The 25981-nt window shown below is 35.7% G+C and overlaps 2 protein-coding genes across 4 annotated transcripts in view; one reads left to right on the top strand and one right to left on the bottom strand.

Moving 5' to 3' along the window:
* Nucleotides 1-16972, bottom strand: part of LOC134232393 (mediator of RNA polymerase II transcription subunit 14-like) — a 29259-nt gene extending 12287 nt beyond the window's left edge. For 2 of the 3 annotated variants that reach the window (XM_062714342.1, XM_062714346.1), the window contains exons 1-22: nucleotides 16895-16972; nucleotides 14085-14241; nucleotides 13549-13681; nucleotides 9791-9885; nucleotides 9479-9557; nucleotides 8880-9009; nucleotides 8443-8483; nucleotides 8131-8218; nucleotides 7660-7767; nucleotides 7243-7286; nucleotides 6845-6933; nucleotides 5461-5498; nucleotides 4891-5072; nucleotides 4443-4482; nucleotides 4205-4333; nucleotides 3691-3769; nucleotides 3285-3444; nucleotides 2830-3022; nucleotides 2521-2567; nucleotides 2138-2266; nucleotides 1655-1731; nucleotides 1237-1348 (exon numbers count right to left, since the gene is read on the bottom strand). In XM_062714342.1, coding sequence (XP_062570326.1) covers nucleotides 1237-1348; nucleotides 1655-1731; nucleotides 2138-2266; nucleotides 2521-2567; nucleotides 2830-3022; nucleotides 3285-3444; nucleotides 3691-3769; nucleotides 4205-4333; nucleotides 4443-4482; nucleotides 4891-5072; nucleotides 5461-5498; nucleotides 6845-6933; nucleotides 7243-7286; nucleotides 7660-7767; nucleotides 8131-8218; nucleotides 8443-8483; nucleotides 8880-9009; nucleotides 9479-9557; nucleotides 9791-9885; nucleotides 13549-13681; nucleotides 14085-14215 — 2124 coding nt within the window. In that variant the 5' untranslated portion in view covers nucleotides 14216-14241; nucleotides 16895-16972. Of the gene's footprint in view, nucleotides 1-1236; nucleotides 1349-1654; nucleotides 1732-2137; nucleotides 2267-2520; nucleotides 2568-2829; nucleotides 3023-3284; nucleotides 3445-3690; nucleotides 3770-4204; nucleotides 4334-4442; nucleotides 4483-4787; nucleotides 4812-4890; nucleotides 5073-5460; nucleotides 5499-6844; nucleotides 6934-7242; nucleotides 7287-7659; nucleotides 7768-8130; nucleotides 8219-8442; nucleotides 8484-8879; nucleotides 9010-9478; nucleotides 9558-9790; nucleotides 9886-13548; nucleotides 13682-14084; nucleotides 14242-16894 lie in introns of all 3 variants that reach the window. The other variant, XM_062714345.1, reaches the window with a different exon arrangement.
* Nucleotides 16973-23405: 6433 nt separating this feature from the next.
* On the top strand, nucleotides 23406-24764 carry LOC134232381 (uncharacterized protein K02A2.6-like). Its single transcript, XM_062714328.1, has one exon. It carries the CDS (start codon nucleotides 23406-23408, stop codon nucleotides 24762-24764), a length of 1359 nt encoding a protein of 452 aa, XP_062570312.1.
* The last annotated feature ends 1217 nt before the right edge of the window (nucleotides 24765-25981 follow it).

The following is a 25981-nucleotide window of genomic DNA, read 5'->3' as shown; positions in this document are numbered from 1 at the left end:
AATTAGTTTTAATCTTTTTTGAAAACAATTTAAAAAGATATCTTTATGCAAATTTTTACAGAAACAAAAGTTTTGTAAGATTTTACAATCAGCTTATTATTTTTTTTAGTTAAGTCCAGAGTTCCTGCTATAGCCTATAGGTTTCTGTTTATTTTGGGTTTTTTTTTTTTTTTTGGGGGGGGGGGGGGGGCACTTAAGTTTTGTAGTTATGAAGGGCATTGTCTATTTAGTGGGATGTGAAAGAAAAATGAAATCTCAATCCCACCTTACAACCGTGCAGGCACTTGTTTCTGAAGTATATTTTTAAATTTTTAAAATTCATTTGTATGTTATGGCCGGGTTAAAAATTGAAATGTATTCGAGGTAACACTCAACAGGTTAAGGATTGGTATGTATTGACATAATACATGTATATTATTGCAAACCCTGTTATATATAAACATTATTTTACACCGTATTTGGTATCAAGTAAAATATTTGACTTGCAAACTCCACAGTCATGCTCTAAAATGTTTATTATCAGATACGTTTTTTTCTACTTTCGGTTTTAATCAAACGATCTGTCTGATTGTTTCTAATATCATTTAATTAACCAAGTAATCACGTTTGAATAATTTGCTGGAGTGAAACTTGAGCTGGAAGCAACAAAGAACACAAGAACATAAAGAAATCGTGTCCCAATCCTCCACTGTCATTACACCATGTGCTTTTATAATTATCTGCCCTTGTTTCCGGGTTGTTCGATTCTACTTTCACTTTCGATGTAAACACACTTCTTAACGGTTTATGACGTTTTTTTTTTAAATAAATACATGTATCAATATTTACTGGCTTATACAAAATGAAAAGGAAGTCTTTGCAATTGATTATTTGTGAGGGTAAGTGCAACCACCCATCTAAAAATATATCGGATGAAGACAACCACCCATGCAAATTTAATTGCCCCAGTCCCCATTACCCATACAAAAATATATGAAGTGCCGTCCAACCCTCCCATACATTTTTTTCTGGAATAGCCCTGAGAGTAAATTGCATTTCTTTTTTTTTTTCAACACTCCTTTTTGTTGTTTTTCAATTTTTATTTATTGACAAGGCATTTCTATTATCTTGCTTGGATCAATTCATCATTTTTCTTCCCCAACTCAACATCTTACTAGCTGCTTTTCCTATACAATCTTGTTTCCCATTGGGTGAGTTAGTCTATGAAAGCTTGTTTCTGATTAATTTTTTTTTCACCTCTACAATCCAGTTTCTCATTGGTTTACTAAGGATCCTGACTTTGATTGACAGTAGCACTTTTTTCACCATATCACACATTCCCTCTCCCAAACCTTCCACATCAGGCATGCTGAAAAGTTCACAGAACTTCAAATATGTGATCTATCTAACAAATACTGGTGCACATAAATGATAGATGTTGACACTTGGTCATGTAAGTACAGTGGACCCTCATTTATCCGGATGCTTTGGTTCCCAGTCAATTTGTCCGGATATGTGAAGCATCCGGATATATGAATCACTAGTTAAACAAGACAGAATAACATATAAAAATTTCGTTCTGAAGAAAAATTGTCCGGATACTGAAGCATCCGAATATCTGGCGTCCGGATATCTGAAGGTCCACTGTATACCGGTACATATACAGTAAGTGTACCTGAGGAGAGAGAGACAAAAGCAGGTTCCCTCACAATCAGCTTGAACACCTGTGTGAACTACACCATTCTTCTCAAACTGTAACAAAAAACGTCAAAAATCATAAAATATGGAAAGTAATAGTATAATACAGCCTGTACAAAGCTATTTCGTAATATTGTTCTAATGTTCTTTTTTCTAGAATTCTGTGTGCTAAAACTATCTTATCTGAAGACCTACAAGTACATGTCTAGAGGAATCTAACCTCCAGTTCTGAATTATGACCAGATATCATAGTTGTTTTGTTATAAATTGACTTGAGGGATCTCAATTCTTATTCAAAATTAACCAAAGATCTTATGTTGGTTGACTAGTAGAAAATCCTACCTTTACTCCTAAGTTAACTTGTGGGATTTAACCTGTACTCCTACAATGACTAGTTAGATCTCTAGTCAAAATTTGAATTGTGGGATCTTTTCGTATTAAGTGTATAATGAGATTTTACCTCTAGTCCTAAGTTGACGAGTGGGATTCTCTCCTCACAGCTGGCTAGGATGTACGCTAGCTCTGGACTAAAATATGGGTGTCCTTTGGTTTTCTTCACAGGAGGTTCTCTCAACTCCCCAAGCATTATCTAAAAATATTGTTTGTAAGATATATTATCAAGATTCTCAACACAATTTTAATTGCAGATAAAAAAAAATTATATTGGTCTGCATGAAAGCTGCCCCTTTCGAGATAAATGTAACTTGTCTGTTTTCAAAGAAATGCTCTGCTCTACCTAATGCAAATAGGTGTTTGATAGAATAGACCAGATATTATTTAAATTCAAAAATATGATTATCATGTCACAGTTAAGCATGGATAGAATACATTTATAAACCCTACCTTCCTCTTTCTTCTCTTGCTCTCAATATTACTTTGTTCTTGCTCATCTACAATACAGATACATTTGTATGTATGATAAAAAAGCATTTTCATATCCTTTTATATCTGTATTTGCACCTTTAATGGACTGTAATTTTTCTGACAAATGAATTTTATCTTTATCAGCTTTGAAAATAGTTTACAATGAACCAAAATCTATTTAACTTTCTTTTTACCTTTAATTTACTTTTTTTAGTCAACAAAAAACCCATAAATTTCTATTCATCATAAAATTTATGAAGAATCTTGTATATAATAAACTTTACACACCATAAATTTTGGTGAATGGTCCGTGGATGAAGGAGTAGACGTCCAGTGGTATAAGTCTCCCAGCCTTCAGATAAAGCTTGGAGCAGGGATCGTCACTGATGTCAATCTCCGAGCCGTCCACGGTACACTGCGTGGTGTCCAGCAGGTAATATTTATAGTTCACCGTGGTGTCTCCTTCTAGCAACTCCACCACCTGAAAAATTCAACCGCTCCTTAAATATTTCTGGTTTAAAAGCAGCTAATCTAAATTATCCACCCTCTCCTTTGGGAATTTCTTTTTTAAATTCTTAAATTGATCAAAAACACATAAATGGTTTTCAAAAGTTATTCCCCTTCATTCACACTTTCTCTGGAGAAAAGGTTTAGTAGCAGAGGACAATTTAAGATTATTAAAGAAATGATTGGGAAAACTTTTGGCTTTTATTCCATTGAATCCTTTGATAGTAATGTTTTACTAGATAAAATGTGGACTGCTTTGGCACTCTGATGTAGAGGCGGGACTTGCTGATTTTTTCTAGCGGGTGATTGGTCAGATTGATGAATGACAGGTGCTTCTGACAGGTGGTGGGCAGGTACTGGGCCGACTTCTCACACCTCATCACACACAAACGTAATCTGCAAGATCAGCTATGTTAATTAATAAAGAACTTAAAAATTACATAAAATCTAAGTGGAATAAGACAGTATGCACCTACAAGAAGATTTCTTATCATGAAAATTTATTTCAATTTACTTAGTTAAAAATAGATCTCTACTTACTATGGAACATACAGGGAGTATGTGGCATTTAGCCTCTCTTAAAAGCAACAGCTATAATTACAATAATTCGGGAGAATCCCTTGACTAGATAGGGACATTTACCTCAGATTTCTAATGAGTCTGTCCAAACTTTTCCTGTCTCCATTTAAAGCATCCTCTAAATCTTCTACCTCTTGTACATCTACCAAATAAAATAACAATAACAGTACACTACTTAGATGTGTTCACTGTATAAGATTAATTGTAAAACAGAAATGAATGAGATTTGTGCATCTTTATAAATTGTAGAAAGTACATGTATTTCAATGTCCTGAGAATGATGATAACATTAATAATATAAAAATATTTAACCCCCCAGTGCATGCTTCAATTCCACTTATTTACAGATTGTTTTTATCATAGTTGCATTCTGGGGTGTTTTTTTAAAATTTTTGTTTTTAACAAACTAAATAGCCAACAATTAACAAGATTTATATCTTTACTCGTGGAATGTCAGTTTACTGGCTATACATACATGAACTATAATCTTTTACCTTTACACAATTATACCACCACCTGGGTGTCCCTGATTAATCTTCACTCTTAGAATGCCATTTCACATACTAGAATCTTTTACCTTTAGCGGCGGGTATAGAGGCCAGTAGGTTTCCCCGCTGACAGTCCACCATCACCCTCAGCTTTTCAGACTCCATGGAGGGCTCTAGTAGGGGGACGTGTAGGGCATTAGGCAGGTCACGAATCTCACCTATAAAACAAACAGGCAGAAATATGGGGCCTATTCACAAACTTTAAAGTACTATTTCGTTAAATCACCCATATGTACAATTCAGGAGACTGAAGCATTATTTACTTACAAGCTCCTTCTGTGAACTTCTGTAAATCCTTCGCCAGGTCCTGTGAAGGAAATCAGATATAATGTGTCAGCAGGGGATTAATGAGACAGTATAAGTAGGCTGCTTTAACCCTGGTAATTTTACACTGTTTTACCAAGAATAAAAAAAAATTGCCTTTAATTTCATTATGTTCCAATCTTTTTTATCTCTAAATGGACAGAGCAAAGAAAAGAACAGAGAAAATTTCAGGGATTTAAGATTTTGATGAAGTACAAAATCTTATGAAAAATTTGGGACTTCAAACTTGCTTCAACAATTTTTTGTGATAGTCTTGTAAAGACAACTTTATACTACATATTTGCTCACCTTTAATTTGACAAGCCCCCGGACCTCTATGGTCTGTATGTTATAATTCCTACCTTTAACTTGACTAGCCCGCGGACTTCTATGGTCTGTATGTAGTACCTACCTTTAACTTGACGAGCCCTCGGACCTCTATGGTCTGTATCAGCAGTCTCTCCATTGACAGGTGGTTGCTCTTGATGGCCAGCCCCACCCTGGAGCTCTCTTCTACAGACATGGAGGGGAAGTGACTGATCTGGAGGGGCCGCCCGTCGTCATCCTCCGCCACGTGTACACTCAGCCGGAACACTGTAGAGCAAACAATGAGGTATGTTCTAAATGTTTACACTCAACCGGAACACTGCCATTTGAAAAACGATAAAATGTGGTTCAACTAATGCGAAATACATGAATACATCAAGCAGAATGGCTGCTTCAATAATCCTGTAACTGATTATATAACACATTTCAGTGCTTTAGTAAGGTGTAGGTATTTTTTGAGAAATCTGCATCAGTTTTTTTCTCTAAATTCTTTATTTTCAAAATAAATCAAATATTAGACTTTTAATTAAGGAACTGAACTTTAATTGACTTTAAAATTTTAAAAGGTTCGTCTCACTTGCAGAAAAAAAAAATTATAGAGTTTTAGTAAATTAAGGCAATGTGGTTGCTATGGAAACATAAACAATAAACTCACACAAAGCCTCCTGTGATTTCTCTCTTCTGGTTGGATCCCTGTAAACAAAATCAACAAATTATTGAACAATGAATTATTTAAAATTTAGTTACTCAAATGACAAGTATCTATTGTCTGGGACAATACATGTACTTCAAAACAAGAGGCCCAGGGGCCACAGCGCTCACCTGAGCACATCAGGCTTGAATTTACACCCCCCCCCCCTCCCTCCAGGCGTTCATCATTTGAACAAACTAAAATCTACACTACCTGAGGATGATTCCATATAAATATCACTAATCATAGCTTTGAAGTATTTTAAAAGGTTTCCCCATATATCCCTATGTAAAACTTGAGTCGGCCATTTTGGCCCCACCCTAGCCCTGGGGCTCATGATTTGCCCAAACTTGAATCTACACTACCTGAGGATGATTCCACATGAGTTTCATCTTTCCTGGCCCAGTGGTTCTGGAGAAGGATTTTTAAAGATATTTCCTATATATTCCTACGTAAAACTTGGGTTGGCCATTTTGGCCCCACCCTTGCCCCGGGGGTCATGATTTGAACAAACTTGAATCTACACTACCTGAGGATGACTCCACATGAGTTTCATCTTTCCTGGCCCAGTGGCTGTGGGGAAGAAGATTTTTTAAGATTTTTCCTATGGTCGGCCATTTTGGCCCCACCCTTGCCCCGGGGGTCATGATTTGAACAAACTTGAATCTACACTACCTGAGGATGACTCCACATGAGTTTCATCTTTCCTGGCCCAGTGGCTGTGGGGAAGAAGATTTTTTAAGATTTTTCCTATGGTCGGCCATTTTGGCCCCACCCTTGCCCCGGGGGTCATGATTTGAACAAACTTGAATCTACACTACCTGAGGATGATTCCACATGAGTTTCATCTTTCCTGGCCCAGTGGTTCTGGAGAAGATTTTTAAAGATTTTTCCTATATATTCCTATATATAAAACTTGGGTCGGCCATTTTGGCCCCACCCTTGTCCCGTGGGTCATGATTTGAACAAACTTGAATCTACACTACCTAAGGATGCTTTCACATGAGTTTCATTTTTCCTGGCCCAGCGGTTCTGGAGAAGAAGATTTTTTAAAAATGGCATTAATTTTTAACAAATTCATGATTATCTCCCCTTGGAAAAGGACGTGGCCCTTCATTTGAACAAACTTGAATCCCCTTCATCTAAAGATACTTTGTGGCAAGTTTGGTTAAAATTGGCCCAGTGGTTCTTGAGAAGAAGATGAAAATGTGAAAAGTTTACAATGACAACGACTACGACGACAACAACAATGACAGACAACGGACAAATTTTGATCAGAAAACCTCACTTGAGCCTTCGGCTCAGGTGGGCTAACAAAAGTGAGGCCTGCCATGAAACCATTCCTTACCTCCAGTAGGACACAGACAAACATTTCCCGATGTCGTATTTCTCTACACATATACTATCTCCCATCCGGTCCTTGATCAACCTCTGTGTCTGGAACAAATAATTCAAAATTTCTTTAAGAAACTGCACTAATTTGATATTGAAATGTTTTACATTTCAAATTAGATCTAATATTTAAACGAAAATGATGATGAAATAAGACTCTTAACTAGCTAGGATAGAATGTTACTGAAGCTCAAGCAAAATTCATCATATTAATATTTTTTCCCTCCCAAATTGCATACACAGTGTACAAAATAATTCCTACATATATCATACAAATAAATGAACAGCAAGTATATCAAGGGAAATTTTTCTCCAGAGATTTCTCGTCTTATCAGTGATGATGAGAACTTTTACCTGAGAATGTAGGACCTCAAGTTGTAAGGAAAGACAGAAGGTATCTATAGAAGTTAAGAATCAACAAAAAAATTAAACACATAATCCTCATTTGTAAACAATAATCTGAGCAAGGTTAAACAAGCCTAATCGAAAACAGTGTTTGCAATGCTTTTTCTGTTTTTCAAACACTTAACAAGCTTAGGCCAAAAACACACATTATTAATTTTACAAAAAAACAATATTGATTTTTTTTTTTTTGCTGTAACTTAAATATCTCTTTAAACATGCATTTACAGGTATTTCAAAATATTCTTAACCAGTCTGATTAAGAATGACAAATCATTTTGTCATTTTTTCTACTACTCCAATTCATTGGAATAAATAAAAGAACTATTTATGACATCATTAGATTTGAATTGTCCAATCAGAGGATACGTAGGACTCTGTAGAGGTCGTGTAGAGGTCGTTCATTGTCCATCAGGCGTGACTGGACCAGTTGATGTATGTAGTTAATCTGTAGAGAGTGCACCAGGGATTTCCCATCTGTAACAGAAGGCCACAGTGACCATTGATAAACTTGACAGCATCTGCAGACTTGTAGATTAGAGTTTAGCATTTATTACAGGTAGCTAAGCTCCTTGTGTAAAAAAAAATTATGCCAAATTTTAACTCAAGTAAAAACATACAAATAATATCAAATCTTTTACATACATGTACGTCTTTTTTTTTAGTTTAATGTAATATTAAATGGAAATGAATTTATATGAAAATCGTTAATCTTTTTTTTTTTACCCAATTTGACAACCATAATTTATTACACGTACAGTGTATTGAAATAGGTAAAAGACAGAAATGAAAGGCCTTGAAATGATTACTTTACATGAGAATAGCTATACAGTTACACACCCCCAGTTTCTGGATCCTCCACCAGTAGACTGATGTCCAGTAATCTCCACGGAATCTTAGGACTGTCCCCCATCAAGGTCAGCGTGGCCTGGAAAATTATGTCATGTTTACAGATACTATTTATATGAACAGTATATGACATCAATTTTTTCTCTCAATTTTGCAATAAATTTTAAGTGTAAAGTCTATACATGTATTTGAATTTTGCAACAACAATTAATGAAAAGTCCATATTTCATCAAGTCTAACAGTGTAATAGACAAATTCAGACAAAAATAAATTATCCAACATGTCCAAGGGACAAAATCTTACCTCAAATTCATGTTCAACATGAAATTTCACCCGACCATTTTCTGGAATGAAAAAAAAAAATTGTATGAAATAATCACGAGAAGATTTGATGACTGTGGATTTCAGGTCTTACACCTGGCATCTTCATTCTCTTTTGATTAAAACCATAAAATCTTTAAAATCATTTACTCTTCATGTTTTGTTAGTATGAGTTAAGAAGTTTCCATGCTTTGTATTTTTTCACTTTATAGAAACAATCTGTTAAAATTTATAGTATGTGATCAGTCATTCCTACTTTCATTTATCTCTCTCATTTGCATTGTGTGATCTAGTGATACCCAACAAGTCATTTCCCTTGATGATAAAAATACACAAACAATCAATGTTTAAGCCACTATCAGTTTCCTCATCTGCTGGGGGGTGGGTTGTCAGCCTGTATTGTGTGACCTATATCTTACCCACTTTGAGTTTCCTCATCTGTTGGGGGAGATCTGTGGCCACTAGCCTGTATTGTATGACTTGTGTCAATCTCTGTAAAGTCTGTCTTTTCTCAGCTGACGTTATAGCATCTGGAGGGACAATCTTATCCTGTAACACAACAGATATATAGATAAATTCAAACAGACTGAGAAACCTTAAATAAATGTAATAAAATGAAAGTTAACTACACGATATTGTACGAACATGATAGCTCTATCTTTCAATTTCTAAAAGCTCCATACACAAACATTATTCAGAAAGAAAATAATTAGCCAAAAGACAGTATTAGATGACAATTCAAATCATGATGTACAACTTCTTCAATGAAATATTATCATCATCTGTGTCTCTTTGATATAATACTTGTGTTTGGCAATGGGGGGTATGACCAGTGTTTTCCCAAAGAACCGGCTACCGGCCAAATTGACCGCTTCAATTGACAAAAATGCCGTTTTGAAATAAAAATTTGTTGCAATGTCCACAGAGTTTCTGTGTATAAACCTCGGCCCCTGGCCTGTTACAATTGATCTCTAACCCTTTACTTTAAAATAAAGGGAAAACAATGTGTGACACATACCCGGATACAGGAGGGGAGTCTAGGATACGTCCCCAGGGTCAGGACATCAATGGCACAGGGCAGGGAAAACGTGGGCAGCCTATAGAAACACAAAAATCAAGTTACTGGTCACAGGATTAAATAAATTCATCAGGTGCAAAAATCAATGCAGTTAAAATTCACACAAAAGTTAATATTATTTCAAACAAAGATTTCCTTTTTAAATTAAAATACAAATCAATCCCACTTTAAAAATTTGTTCTTTTACAATTTTATAATAGACAAGTCATAAAATGATTCATAATTTGTTCAAGTGATAAAAATGAACCAGACCTTGCATTGACCAGTGTTTCTCGCGCCATTTTGGCCAACATGTCCGCCGTCTCCACAAACCACATGGACTGGTTTTCCAGGAAACTACAGATCTCCTACAAAACCAGACTTAAATTAGTCAACCTAGACTACAGATCTCCTACAAAATAGGGCTGGGACGATACAACTTTTTCTATATCAATACGTATCACGATATTTAAGCCACGATACGATATGTATCACGATACGTTTAATTGCTTACAAAATCTGTTTTTGCATTGAAATAAACAAATTATTTTTTGCAAATAAGAATAATTTATTCAAAATAGTTGTTTATATGTTGTAAAACAAAAATATTTTGCTCAAGTGGTGTTAATTATTATTTAATATTTCACATCTATATTTCCTATATCTCTTATTTATTTTATATATTAAACCCCAAATGTTAAATAAGAGGCCCATGGGCCACATCGCTCACCTGAGCACCTTTGGTCGGCCATTGTGGCCCCGCCCTACCCCCGGGGGTCATGATATGAACAAACTTGAATTTACACTACCTGAGGATGCTTCCCTATAAATATGATCTTTCCTGGCACAGTATTCTTGAGAAGAAGATTTTTAAAGAATTTTCATATATATTTCTAAGTAAAACTTTGGTCAGCCATTTTGGCCACGCCCTACCCCCGGGGGTCATGATTTGAACAAACTTGAATCTACACTACCTGAGGATACTTCCATATAAATATGATCAATTATGGCTTGGCTGTTCATGAGAAGATTTTTAAAGAATTTTCCTATATATTTCTATGTAACACTTTGATCGGCCATTGTGGCCCCGCCCTACCCCCAGGGGTCATGATTTGAACAAACTTGAATCTACACTACCTGAGGATGCTTCCATATAAATATGATCAATTATTGCTAGGCTATTCTTGAGAAGAAGATTTTAAAGAATTTTCCTATATATTTCTATGTAACACTTTGGTCGGCCATTGTGGCCCCGCCCTACCCCCGGGGGTCATGATTTGAACAAACTTGAATCTACACTACCTGAGGATGCTTCCATGTAAATATGATCAATCATGGCTAGGCTATTCTTGAGAAGAAGATTTTTAGAGAATTTTCCTATATATTACTATGTAAAACTTTGGTCAGCCATTGTGGCCCCACCCTACCCCCGGGGGTCATGATTTGAACAAACTTGAATCTACACTACCTGAGGATGCTTCCATATAAATATGATGAATTATGGCTTTGTCATTCTTGAGAAGAAGATTTTTAAAGAATTTTCCTATATATTTCTATGTAAAACTTTGGTCTTTTGGCCCCGCCCTACCCCCGGGGGTCATGATTTGAACAAACTTGAATCTACACTACCTGAGGATGTTTCCATATGAATATGATGAATTATGGCTTTGTCATTCTTGAGAAGAAGATTTTTAAAGAATTTTCCTATATATTTCTATGTAAAACTTTGGTCGGCCATTTTGGCCCCGCCCTACCCCCGGGGGTCATGATTTGAACAAACTTGAATCTACACTACCTGATGATGTTTCCCCATAAGTTTCATCTTTAAGAAGAAGATTTTTAAAGCATACCACCAAATTTTCATTTATTCCCAATTATCTCCCCTTGAATGAGGGCGTGGCCCTTCATTTGAACAAACTTGAATCCCCTTCACCCAAGGATGCTTTGTGGCAAGTTTGGTTGAAATTGGCCCAGGGGTTCTTGAGAAGAAAATGTGAAAAGTTTACAGACAGACAGACGGACAGACGGACAGACAGACAGACGGACGCCAGACAAAATGTGATCAGAAAAGCTCACTTGAGCCTTCGGCTCAGGTGAGCTAAAAACAAAGAAAAATAGAAGTAAGATTTTGGGGGGCGATATATCGATATTTCTTCATATGTATCGATATGCGTATCGTCCTCACATGTATCACGATATATCGATATTTCAATATATCGTCCCAGCCCTACTACAAAACCAGACTTAAATTAGTCAACCTAGGTTACAGATATCCTACAAAATTAGACTTAAATTAGTCAACCTAGATTACAGATCTCCTACAAAATTAGACTTAAATTAGTCAACCTAGATTACAGATCTCCTACAAAATTAGACTTAAATTAGTCAACCTAGATTACATATCTCCTACAAAATTAGACTTAAATTAGTCAACCTAGATTACAGATCTCCTACAAAATTAGACTTAAATTAGTCAACCTAGATTACAGATCTCCTACAAAATTAGACTTAAATTAGTCAACCTAGATTACAGATCTCCTACAAAATTAGACTTAAATTAGTCAACCTAGATTACAGATCTCCTACAAAACGAGACATACCAAATTAGTCAGACTTAAACGAGTGAAATTCATAAAACTTTACAGATCTCTTGGTAAATCAGATGCTCAAACTAGTCTAGTATGTAAAATGTCACCTTGGAGTGTTAACCATATTATAACCATTCTAGTTTACAGCAAATGCATATCGACAATATAGATTTATGGAATCAAGTACATGAAGTATTAAATATATTGTATATGTTTAAGAATCTTGCAGTTCCTGGAATTCAAAAGTTGCAACCTTGTTTATCAGTTACAGATGAGGTTGTGAAATTAAATACAAGACAGACTGCTTGTTTTCTCACATCAAATGAAACACAAAACATTACAGAAAGAGTTTAATATCCACACAAGATTTACCGGTACAAATGGACTGCAGTAGCTGTGGTCAGTACTTACAGAGCACTTGTCCACTTTTGTAGCACTGCTAGCCCACTTGACCAGAGCCAGTAACCGTATAAACAGCTGTCTGGTTCGGCTGACATAGAGACATAGGTCAGTACTTACCGAGCACTTGTCAACTTTTGTGGCACTGCTAGCTAGGGCTTTATCAATATATCGATACGTATCGATATTCAAGAAAAATTTGGTATCGAAAAGTAACTTCCAATACATATCCGACAGACATTTTTTCTTCAAATTCTGTTTCAAGAATGGGAATTTCAATCACCAAAGATTATATTTTACTTTTTTGAATTAAAACCTTCAACAATGTTCAATAATAATATAATTTCTAAGGAAATAACACAGTTTTTATAATTATTACAAAATACAAAGATAAATCTTTTTTGAACATGTTGATTTTACTGTCATCAAAAGTTTTAATTGAAGTGTTATTTTTAAAGACAATGAGACAAGAACTTTAAAATGGGTAATAAAACACTTATTTGTTTTGAAATGTTCATATGCATTAAAATGATTTAAAAGCCTTTTCTGATGGACTTGTTTCAGAATCCAATATATAGCATATCGCTTTAAAAAATATTGTATCGTATCGAAATTTTTGGCTCAATACACAGCCCTACTGCTAGCCCACTTGATTAGAGCCAGTAGCCATATAAACAGCTGTCTGGTCCGGCTGACAGAGAGACATAGGTCAGTACTTACCAAGCACTTGTCAACTTTGGTGGTGCTGCTAGCCCACTTGACTAGAGCCAGTAGCCGTATAAAGAGCTGTCTGGTCTGGCTGACATAAAGACATAGGTCAGTACTTACCGAGCACTTGTCTACTTTGGTGGCACTGCTGGCCCACTTGACCAGAGCCGGTAGCCATATAAAGAGCTGTCTGGTCCGGCTGACATAAAGACATAGATCAGTACTTACCGAGCACTTGTCTACTTTGGTGGCACTGCTAGCCCACTTGACCAGAGCCAGTAGTCGTATAAACAGCTGTTTGGTCCGGCTGACATAAAGACAGAGGTCAGTACTTACCGAGCACTTGTCCACTTTAGTGGCACTGCTAGCCCACTTGACCAGAGCCAGTAGCCGTATAAACAGCTGTCTGGTCCGACTGGCAAACTGGACAATCTCCACCTTCCTCTCCATGTCTGTCTTACGGGGAAGACTGAAGAAAAATTAGAATAACCCATTCTGTAAATTACCTTACACTACCATAAAATAATATGTAAGTAACATGTCAGTCTTACGGGGAAGTCTGAAGAAAAATTAATCAATCTCTTAATTTACTTCATACTACTATAAAATAACATAGTAATCGGTCTCTTGTCTTATTTTTATAATAAACAACTTTTTACACACAAAAAAACATGACACCCAGCTAAAATGAGGAATTTCAACAATTGTCGTCTTATTAACTTTACAGTCTTTCAAATTTAAGTATAATGAACACAGAGAATTTTTTGAAGATGTAGCTATATATTGTGTACACTGCAAAAATTTATCAAAATGCAGGTAAAGTTAAAACTGTTCATTATCTATCAATATTGCTTCATCATTGGAATACTTACAGTTCTGAGAGCACTGTTAACTCGTGGTAGGTTCTCTGTACAATGTAGTCAATCAGAGTCGCCAGGGGGATAGTGCCCCCTCCTGGGGCCCCGCCAGGCATTCCCATGTGGGAATCAATGATTGGTGGCATGGTACCCTGTTATAAAGGCTTAAATTCTGAAAAGTAAAAAAAAAGATGCAAATTATTTACTTTTTTACAGCAAATACATAAAGATATTCAGAAAACTTGACAGCTGTTTCGGACTTTCTGTGCAAGTTATAGTATCTGATTCCGAATCAACATATTCAAGGCTATGTTTTTTGGGGGGTGGGGCAATTTAATTTTTGTTTCAGTCTTCGAAAAATCCTTTTTTTTCGGGCACATGCCCTTCAGGGAGGTGTAACCTCCAATAAAACAAGCCCGAACAAATATAATATCATACATGCCAAGGAATCAAGGAATTTTTATATATCTTGATTCTAAAATTATTGAAATCAAAAGGGAGGGGGGGTAGTAGGGGGTCATATTATATATAAGAAGAGGGTAAAGAAATGTATCACCTGAGTTACCCAGGTGAGCGATGTGACCAATGGGCCTCTTGTCACCTTGTGCTCTTGCAGAATAGTGAGTTTGGATATTAATATAACATTGCAGATTCAAAACTGTCGGTAAAAATTAATTCCTTAATTTATTTCCTCCTTGCTTTACAGTACCTACAATATAGATGCTTAAACTTTAAAACTTTGCATGGAGAATTTATTTAGTCCATGAAAAAACATGGGGCTGAATAAACTCTCCATGCAAAGTTCTACACTAGTCTACCCCAGGATACTTCCACATAAGTTTCAGCTTGTGTGGCCCAGTGGTTCTTGAGAAGAAGATCTTTTAATGACCCCATCCTATTTTTGTCTTTTCTTGATTATCTCCCCTTGGAAAGGGCCTTGGCCCAGTCTTCGACAAATCCCAGGAGTCCGATGCCCGGGACCTGGTAAAATTGGAAGCGGGCACGTGGAATTTGCACACTTACAAGCGTAAGCCTTGGTATGATAAAATTAAATAAGACCAATAACACTAAATGTACATTAAAGTCTTTTATTTTCCATCTAAAGTCAAGTTCAAAATAAAATTTAACTGAAATCTTATTTTACCACGATTTCCAAGGAACTCTTCTGCAAAGGAGACACAAAAAGTATACAGGTTGAAAACAAATGGCGAGACTATAAATTGACAGAATGGATTTCAGATCATTTCCTTGTCATGAAATGGCAAATAAGAATAATACTATAACTTGATAAAATTCTGGGCATGTAAATATTTGTTCGGGCTTGTGTAATTGGTTATCACACCTGCCCGAAAAAGGCATGTGCTGAAAAAAAAATTTGGTGAAGACTGTTGGCCCTTCATTTTTTACAAGGATGTTATATAATATTTTACTAAATACAATCGTTGTGTGTCATGATCTATTTGGAGAAAGCAAACGACAATCCATCGTTTTCTTTCTTTTTTTTTTTTTTTTTTTTTTACATCGGACATCATTTTCATTTTGCTGCAATGCATGAAGGAGCCAAAGACTTCTTTTTTGGAGTTTACACCGAGTTTGGAGTTTGTCTGGACTGACGTATTTAACAGGTCCAGCACAATACCCTGATAAAGGTATATAGCTTGATAAAGCTATATAGCTTTATCCAGGTATTTAAAATACCTTGATCAAGGTATTTGATGTAATGAACATGATGAAAATTCAAAGAAAATCTTTAAAAATTAATTACTGAAAGTCGAGTTCTGAGTTGTTGTCAGTGTGTCTACTCGAGCATGAAAAACACCCTGGTATCAAAAAGAAAGCATCAATGAACGTCTCCTCAAACGACATGTTTTTATAGCAAGCACAGCGAGGCCGAGCTCAATAGACTAATGTGTACGAACTGAGGAAATTCAGAATGAAATCTGCACATTGTTCCAAGAAATTATTATGAGTCCACGTGAAAACATTCTTAAATTCCAATAATCCTTTGCGGTGCATAGCAACATGGTGGCTAAAACATAGCAACAACTTACTTGAAAAAAATTACAAACAACGATTTAATGCAATCTCCATGCCAAAAAACTATCGTTTGCATTCTAACTCAACAGGACTTTTTATTTGACGTCATACTTTCGTCACTTAACGGCTCGGGTATTTCCGATTTTGTCGGAAACTTCTGAAAAGTTTGGAATCTCGATCCCGATGCCTGGAAAAGTGATTTTTCTTCTTTTTTAATGAACTGAGGATAGGCAGTGCAAGTCAAAGTTGTGTAAATGATTTTGAAAGTAAATAACTGCACTCGCGCTAACATATTACTGATTTGTTTGTGTTCGAGTGCTTTACATGCATGGGTGAATTAACTGGCTACAACTTAGAACTCGACTTTCAGTAATTAATTTCTAAAGAATTTTTTGGAATTTTCATTACATAAAATACCTTGATCAAGGTATTTTAAATACCTTGAGAAAGCTATACAGCTTTATCAAGCTATATACCTTTATCTGGGTATTGTGCTGGACCTGTTTAAAGTAAAAATACATGTAACTTTTTGTTTATTCTTTACAAAAATGTTTTTGTGAAAAAACTGAATATAAATAGCTAAATAAAGCTATTTTGAATAGATTAATACAGCTACCGGTATATATCTATTTGACCGTAGGCTAAATCAAGATTGTATTGGACCTTTTCAAATCAATTGGACGAAACTATTTTAGACGACAATCAGCAGTGTTTGTCAGTTTGGAGGTAACCAAGAGATGGCCATTACTTGAGCAAGAATTCATATCAAATAAGAATAAGCATCTTACCAAATTCTTTTCAACGTTAATTTGTAGGTAGAATGCGGCAAGAACCGAGTCGCCATTTTTAAATTCTGGATTATCGACCCTTGATAATAATTTGACAGATCGTTCAAAAAATCATTCGCGCAATCAGAAAGGGCGAAATATTAATTCATAAAGCGTCAAAATAAGGTATATTAAGATCCTTCTCCATTCTGCACATCAAAAAGTTCTGATTCTTTGTTATTTTTTTCAGTTATAGTAATCCACTACACAAGATCATTTTTCCGGGAGGGGGATGCAAAGAACCATTAATAAGCATTGGCGTCGGAAGCAAAAAAGTGGGGGGGCTAAGTGTAAGAAAAATTTTTTTTTGTACCTCCAAAAAAACCTGACAAGCCTGGGGGGGGGGGGGGGTAGGTTCGAACTCCAGTACCAAAATTTTTTTTCCAAACACCAACACTTTTCCCAATTTTAACCTATACTAAGACGTATCTGTGAAAAGTGGGGGGGGGGGCTAAACTTACGAAGATATGTTCAATATCTATACTACGTATATATTTGGAAAAAAAGTGGGGGGTGGGGTAAGCCCCCCTAGCCCCCCCGGTTCCGACGCCTATGATAAGTGACTCCCCATCTTAATTGTTACAACAATTATTGATTGAATAATTTATTGAAACTTGATTGAATATAGTTTAATTAGTATAAAAGAATCTAAATGCATTTACGGTAAAAATTAAAACATTTTGTGGGTAAAGAAATAATTAAATAGAATCCACGATAAAAATCTCCCACAGAGGCTTGCTCCTGGTGTGAAAAAAATATATATTTAAAAAAAAAACAACATTAACGATATACTATAAAACTATACGTAGTTTGTTTTGCAGCTTGTTTGTTTGTTTTTTTTTTTTAATTAATATTTTTTTACACGCCAGGATCGAGCAAGCCTCTGTGAATCTGCTGTTCAAAAGCTGAACGTCTATTTCATTTTTTTCCGAGGATAATCGACAATATATACCTAATCCTTATCCATTACATCAACAGATAAATATTTCACATTTTCACTGTCACGTTTGTATTCCCTGTGATACATCCTCCTTGGGTGCTGGTAGGAGTTCTTTCCTTCCTGACGATCGGAGTACCTTAATGATAAATTGTATTTGCTGACAATTAAGGTCATTGTATCGACCATAGAATTCAAGACCATTCCATGGTTATATATATTTATGTGCCTTTTGGCCTTAGTTAAACACCAATTCTCAATATAAGGGCACAAAAGCCTCTCTGACTTTTTAAAAAAATGAAGTTCAAGATAACAATTTTTCTATCAATTACCTTTGAAAAAAAGTATCTGAAGATTTTGTTTCAAGATTTTTTTTCATCAAATTTTAATACATGGAATAATGACAAGACGGTAAAGTAGAGGGTGATTTTATTCAGAAATGTAGCTTAAAATGTACGTTAGTCTTTCTTCAATGTCCAAAAAGATATGTCAAAAAAAAAAATGTAGTCATTAAAATCACAGTTTGAATATCTCATCTTAACACCAGCACATCCTACCAACTCTGTCAGCAACATATTTTCTCGGCATACGAACGTGCTTTTGATTTTTCCTTTCAAAAAACAAAAGATACTTTTTGATCCAGATGTATAAAAACATTTTTTTTAAATATATGCTTTTAATTCTTCTCTCTGTTTTGTTTAGAGCGATCAGTTTGGAATCTTGTCATTTTCTATAGATACTGGCACTTAACATGTACATGAAGTAAAATTCTTTTTTGTAGTTACTGTCTTTTTAAACATATATCCATGCCGATTTAGAAAACTACGTAAATGTAACGTACATTTCAAGACATATTTCTGTTTAATAAAAAGCTTAAAATTCATCGTTTTGTTTTAGTTTATTCCAAAAAGATTCTCTATGTAATCACATTGTGTTACATGTCACAATCACCACTAATAAAGACACGATTGCTTCAGAATATGAGTAGGTAACGTACATTTCAAGCTTGTAATAATATGTAAATTAGTAATAAGAAAATATTGAGAAAAAAAAGCAATTATTGACATAAAAATCATTTCAATGAAGCGTTTTAACGCAGTAATATAAGAAATCATAATGTAACAAACGTGGTTATTTGTCATCAACTACATGAATGTCACGTCACTTCGGTAACGTTCATTTCACATATTATTGTGGAGTCCCCTCCACCTCAGTTCATTACCATTCTTTTGTGCTGTTTCGCTGAAATTGACACCGGTCGTAGCCTAGTTACTTCTACCTGTGTGCAAAAAAAAAAAAAAAAAAAAAAAAAAAGAGTCAGAAGTATTTTGCTATGATCTAACAAATGCTTGTGTTTGGCCATTGAAACTTAACATAAATCTATTCCGAATATATCCATCGACAGTCTTGTTAACAATTTCATTTAGTATGTTGCAACATCGTTTGTCAAAACACAAACATACGTACTTTTCAGCAGATTCGGAAAAAATATAACCCAAAATGCAATGATTCAAACAAAACTGAGAATTGTGTGCCTTTCAGTATTTGAAATGTACGTGACCGTCTTATGTTCTGGGTTTATTTGTTTTGTTTCTTTTTCTTTTTTTGCTTTGTTTTGTTTTTGTTTTTTTTTACCAATTATAAGCCTATGCATACCTTGTTTTAAATTATCAACAACAATTAAATTAATATTGACGAAAAGTCGCATATTAAAAGTAAACAAACTGCAAAAAGGTTGCTAAAGATGAATTAAGACACTTATAAATAAATTTTCTAGCATGTGGTAACAGTCTACCACATTTACGAGGATTGGGGGTGCATTTAGATGGATTTATGTGGTCACTTGTCAAATGGATTGTAACGATAATTTTGTTTCGCTCGTGTAAACGCAATTCATTGACTAAATAAAAAAAATGTCAGTTAGAAATAGGCAAAATGTATGTTACCATACGTAACGTACATTTCAAATATAAAAATCAATTCTCTTCCACAAGCGTACGTTAGACACGCAATATATTGATACTATTTGAACTGCATATCATAAGAAATGCATCATACAGGTTTCGTATTCAGAAATATATATCAGGTATCAAAATTATATTACATATAATTGACCTTAATATATTTTTTTTCCTCAGCAGAAACTTTCTTTTCATTAATTTTGGGATATAGCCGACCTCCAACCTTTGAAACTTTCCTTTGTGTACACATTCGAGTGTGTGAAAGTATGAGAATACATGAAAATTCTTGCGAGATTCACTTAATTCGAATTTCATGGTAACGTACATTTCAGTCACGTACATTTCAAATGATCACTTTTCATGTAAAAAATCATTTTTAATTGTGTTAAGCAAAACGATACAAGGGGTTGCTTATTCAGAGTCGTCTCATATTTTCTACTTAATATATATTCTTAATGGAAGAATATAGGTAACGTACCGTGTATTTCTTTCTTGTCTCTACGATTGAAAATGTCTTTCGTTCCGTAAATATATTTATAAAAGTTGCTCAAATCTTTCAATTTCATGTTACATTATCTAAGTAGGAGTAATTAATCCTTTGAAATTTCAAATTTAGCCCATCAATAAATAAAGGAGAACAAAACTATCAGGTGTATAATCTTTGTGTTTGCTTGTAATGTGGTTGAAATAGAATTAAGCGACAGGGACATTGCACATTAGGAAAATTATTTATTATCACAAATAAAATGTATTTATTGTTATGAAAAGAAATATATATGATACAAGGTTTAACTTATCAGAAAATTTTTACTTGAGAATCAAAACTATATATTACACACATTGGCGTCGGAAGCAAATTGACTTAGTGGGGCTAAGTGTAAAAAAAATTTTTTGTACCTTTAAAAAAACCTGACAAGCAAAAAAAAAAAAAAAAAAAAAAAAAAAAAAAGAAAAAAAGAAATGTCTATTCCCAAAACACGAAAATCCTATTTCGTTGGGGGGGGGGGGGGGGGGGGGTAGGTTCGATTTCCAGTACCAAAAAAATTTTCTTCCAAACAACACGACTTTCCACATTTTTAAACTATACTAAGACGTATCTGTGGAAAGTGGGGGAGGGGGGGGTGGCTAAACTTACGAAGACATGTTCAATGTCTATACTAAGTATAAATTTGGAATAAAAGTGGGGAAGGGGCTAAGCCCCCCCCCAGCCCCCCCCCCCCCGGTTCCGACGCCTATGAGTCACAGAGGGGATTCAGCATAATATTTGCCTCGGCGACAGTAACGTACATTTCAAATAGACTACTATATTTGAATTTGGAAATCTTTAAATACCCTTTCAGATCGATAATTATATGAATTCTTATTCATTGTTATATGACTATTTATAATGTTGATTTAAAAATTACATCAGTGGCATTTCTTCTAAATGAAAACGAGGCGACATTATGTGAGCCCTAATATTGAGATTTGAGAATGGGTGTAAAGGAAGTTGATCCCCTTTGAAATAAAAATAGTTAACTTAAAACCTTTGTTATATCTTCTGAATGGTTTAAGTACATGTACATGTATAGTACTTCTCAGGTGGTTTCCAGACATTTCATTATATGCATTAACTATTTCAAGGCTATTAAAATGAATTGTTTGCATAATATACTCCAACCGATCCTTCAAAATCATCCCTACCAATTTATTGTCCTAGATATAATCAATGTAGATTACAATATTACGATATATTCAATGCACAATGTTACATGAAGGAAAACCCTATTATTGACATTATCAATCCTACAAGTATTAGAACTGCTAGGAGAGTTTGTAACTTTTTGAAAAAGTGCTTTGATATTAGGAAAGAAAACCTTCAACAAACCTGATATGCTTTCTTTGATATTTTATTTTATTTATGTTAATTGTTGTATTCATGACTATATGCCAATGTATGATGGTGTTGTCAATAAATGAAATGAATTGATAGAAATATTTTTTTTTGACAAAAATATAATAATAATCTGTATGCTATTATCATAGTGTATTAATTGTAACAAAAACACCAATAAATGGCTGAGTCTGTGAATTTTAATATTAGTAATAATCTTGTCCAAAAGGAAAATCCAACCTCCACCTTACAAAAATCGACTTACCTTCCTACCCACCTTGATAAATGTGGGTAAGAGTACATCAAAGAAAAACAAATTAAAACTAGAGGTACTGTGAGCAATGAGCTCACTAAATAATACCCCCGCCTCCCAAATAAATATAATGGCAGTATCCATGTTTTGCTCTGGAAAATTCAAAATATATGTCAGATCAAAAAGTATAATAGGAGGTGCACAATGGCAATATGTAATAAAGATTCTGTGAAAGTTTCATTAAATTTCCTTCATTGGTATGAGAGGAGTTGCGGATAAGAGAAACGAAGGGTACCCCAAAGCGTAACAGACGGACGGACAGACGTACAGACGGACGGAATTAACGATTACTTTATACCCTCCCGCTTTTCAAGCGGGGGGTATAAAGATGGAGATAACGAACAGTATCTAATATCAAAGTCCATAAGACAATACAAAATAAGAGCAGAGCAAACACGGTCCTTAGAAACATCAGAGGTAGGAACAGGTGCCATGGAGGAGTGAGCATTCCTCTGCTGACCGGTCACACCAGCCGTGTGCTTCTTGTCATGATCAGGAAATAACGGAAAACAATTGTCGTAAATTCATTGTATTAATAATGGAATAACAATTAGTATGAAACGCGTCTGTCAGCATTTGACTCAAAGATAAATTGTATTAATTTGCTGACAAAATTATTCTATCGACCTTAGAACTTACGAAATGATGACTTTAAACGAGACTGCTGATATTCTTGTTTTGTGTTTGGATATTTTAAGTGCATTAATAAACAAACCAGTGAACTGTTTACATTAGCTTTATTATGGTTTCGGACATTGCAATTGGCTATCAATCCCAGGAATATCGAATTGCATGCTCAGGCTTATACACTGTATATATGTTTGTATGCTTTAGTCTAGAATAAAATGCTAATCGACATAGATGCCTTCTAGTCTCATTTAGAACAACACAAAATTGGCGACGAGGATTTTACAATGGCTGGATATATTGGAAAGATAGAAGCGTTTGTTGACACTGTTGATTCGTGGAGAGCGTATACTGAACGTTTAGAACAGTATTTTGAAGTTAATGGAATTACAGGGGGCTAACGTGTACCTGCGCTCCTCAGTTTAATTGGGGGAAAGACTTATGCGTTACTGAGGAATCCCACAACACCAGATAAACCAAAGGACAAGAGCTTTAACGAAATTGTTAAGGTTCTTAAAGATCATCTATCACCTAAACCGTTGGTAATAGCGGTCCACAAAAGAGAGCAAAAAGAAGGTGAAAGTGTTAATGAATATGTCGCACAAATCAGGAATCTTTTCTGAATATTGTGACTTTCAAGATCTAAACAACACACTAAGGGACAGATTTGTGTGCGGACTCCGAGATGAACAAACCCAGAGAAGAAATTACTGTCCGTGCAGGGGCTCACCCTGGATAAGGCAATCCAAATAGCGGTCGCTATGGAAATTGCATCAAAAGACGCCTTGGAATTGCAGGGAAAAAGTCGCGAGTCTGGTGTCAACAAATTAAAATTCCAGAAATCGAAAGCAAGGTTTGAAAAACCGAAAAGTGGGAATTGTTACCGATGTAACAAAAGTGGCCACAGAGCAGAAGAATGCAGATTCAAAGATGCAACATGTCACAAATGTAAGAAGAAAGGACATATTAAGGTGGCATGTCGTGCGAAGGATAAGTTCTTCCCGAAGAAAGTACATGCAGTGGATGAAGACGGCTGCTGTGACTTAGGGTTGTACTCTGTGCATACCGGGAAAAGGAACGAAATTATGGTGGACGTGTGTATTGACGAAAAAAAGGTTAATATGGAAGTCGACACCGGTTCTGCGCTCTCCATTGTTCCCGAAAAGGTTTTTACAGAGCTGTTTCCTAACAGAAAACTGAAGGACACAAGTGTAACCTTAATAACTTACTCCGGAGAAAAACTGAAACCTCTTGGAGCAGCTGACGTAAACGTCGTGTACAGAGATCAACAAGAGAAATTAGAACTGTATGTTGTTTCCGAGGGAAAAGCGATACTTTTCGGGCGTGAATGGCTACGAAAAATCAAATTGGATTGGAGTTCCTTAAACAACGTTACATTTGATAACAACGAATTATCACAGAAGTTGGAGAAAATTCTTGATAAACACAGTGCCGTGTTTACAATGGAAACCGGATCCGTCAAGGCGAACCTTATCATGGAGGAAAACGCTAAACCAGTATTTGTGAAAGCAAGATCGCTTGCTTACGCGCTGAAACCCAAAGTTGTAAAAGAGTTAGAACGACTTGAAAGTGAAAATATCGTTACAAAAGTTCCGACAAGTGAATGGGCCACGCCAATTGTGCCGATAGTTAAGAGATCAGGTGATACCGGTATCCGAATTTGTGGGGATTTCAAAGTTACGATAAATCCGCAACTTGAAATAGAGCAATACCCCTTGCCTCGCATCGAGGACATATTCGCCTCGTTAGCTGGTGGACAGAAATTCTCAAAGATTGATCTAAAGAATGCATATTTGCAACTAGAAGTAGAAGAGGAATCAAAGAAGTTTCTTACAATCAACACGCATCGAGGATTGTACCGTTACAACCGACTTCTATTCGGGGTAGCGTCAGCACCTGCGATATGGCAGCGCACTATTGACACAATATTGCAAGGATTAAATGGAGTTCAGTGTATTCTGGATGATATGGTTATTACGGGTAGGAATGATGCGGAACATCTGGAAAACTTACGTCAAGTTCTACAGAGACTGGAGGAATATAACTTGAGAGCGAATAAATCCAAGTGTCACTTCTTCAAAGATCAAATCGAGTACTAGTATTGTGGTCATTTAATTGACAAACAAGGATTACACAAGACCAAGGATAAAATTAAAGCTGTGTTGGATACCCCAGAGCCAACCAACACCACCCAACTCCGTGCATTTCTAGGGCTCGTGAATTACTATCACAAATTCCTTCCGAATCTATCATCCGTTGCACAAACTCCTGGAAAAGGATGTCAAATGGCAGTGGACCAAAGAATGTCAGGAAGCGTTCGAGGAAGCAAAAAGGTTGGTAACCTCTGATCAAGTATTATGTCACTATGATCCAAATTTACCAATCAGGTTAGCGTGTGATGCGTCACCTTTCGGATTAGGGGCAGTATTGTCACACGTGATGAAGGACGGGACGGAGCACCCAATCGCGTTCGCTTCAAGAACTTTGAATAAAGCTGAGAGAAATTACAGTCAAATTGACAAGGAAGCTGTAGGTATTGTCTTTGGAGTGAGGAAATTCCACACTTATCTGTATGGTCGCGAATTTACCTTGATAACCGATCATCAGCCGTTAGTGTCAATTTTCAATCCTAGTAAAGGAATTTCAGTAACCTCCGCAGCGCGAATGCAGAGACATGCTATACTAATATTTTTGAGTGGATATACGTACATGTACAACATTGAATATCGCAATACCAAGCGCCACACGAATGCAGACGGACTGTCAAGAATTCCCCAAGAAAAGGAGGAACTTGAGGCCGAGGAATTAACTGATGTAGCAGATATGTTTACACTCAGTTAAATGGAACAAATATCATGTCTTACGCACCAATAAATTAGAAGAGAAACGTCTAAAGACAAATATTTGTCAAAGGTGTACGACTGCATTGTTAATGGTTGGACTGAAAACGAGGATCCAAACCTGAATGCGTACTTTAATAGAAAGAATGAATTGACTGTGAGTCAAGGCTGCATCATCTGGGGATGCAGAGTTATCATTCCACAACGATTTCGGAAAAGAGTGCTTGAAATGTTCCATTCAGCTCATCCTGGAATCGTGCGAATGAAACTTCTGACGAGAAGCTACGTTTGGTGGCCAAGAATCGATTCGGAAATCGAAAAGCTTGTTAAACCCAGATAGCAAGACATAGTTGGGCCAACGTTGGCCCAATTTTTTTTCCAACGTTGGCCCACGGTTGGTAACCTTACGTTGGCCCACGGTAATTTTGCTCATTGGCCCAACGTTGGTCCAACATGTTGGCATATTGTTGGGCCAA

This window comes from Saccostrea cucullata, unplaced genomic scaffold (genome assembly GCF_032062105.1).
Source record: "Saccostrea cucullata isolate Sc308-1 unplaced genomic scaffold, CSIRO_AGI_Scuc_v1 ctg586, whole genome shotgun sequence".
Lineage (NCBI taxonomy): Eukaryota > Metazoa > Mollusca > Bivalvia > Ostreida > Ostreidae > Saccostrea > Saccostrea cuccullata.
Note: the sequence above shows the minus strand (reverse complement) of the source record. Positions and strands in the feature narration are given on the sequence as shown.

What these genes read in the sequence shown, in the direction of transcription:
- LOC134232381 (XM_062714328.1), top strand. Translation starts at nt 23,406, where the DNA reads ATGGAAATTGCATCAAAAGACGCCTTGGAATTGCAGGGAAAAAGTCGC.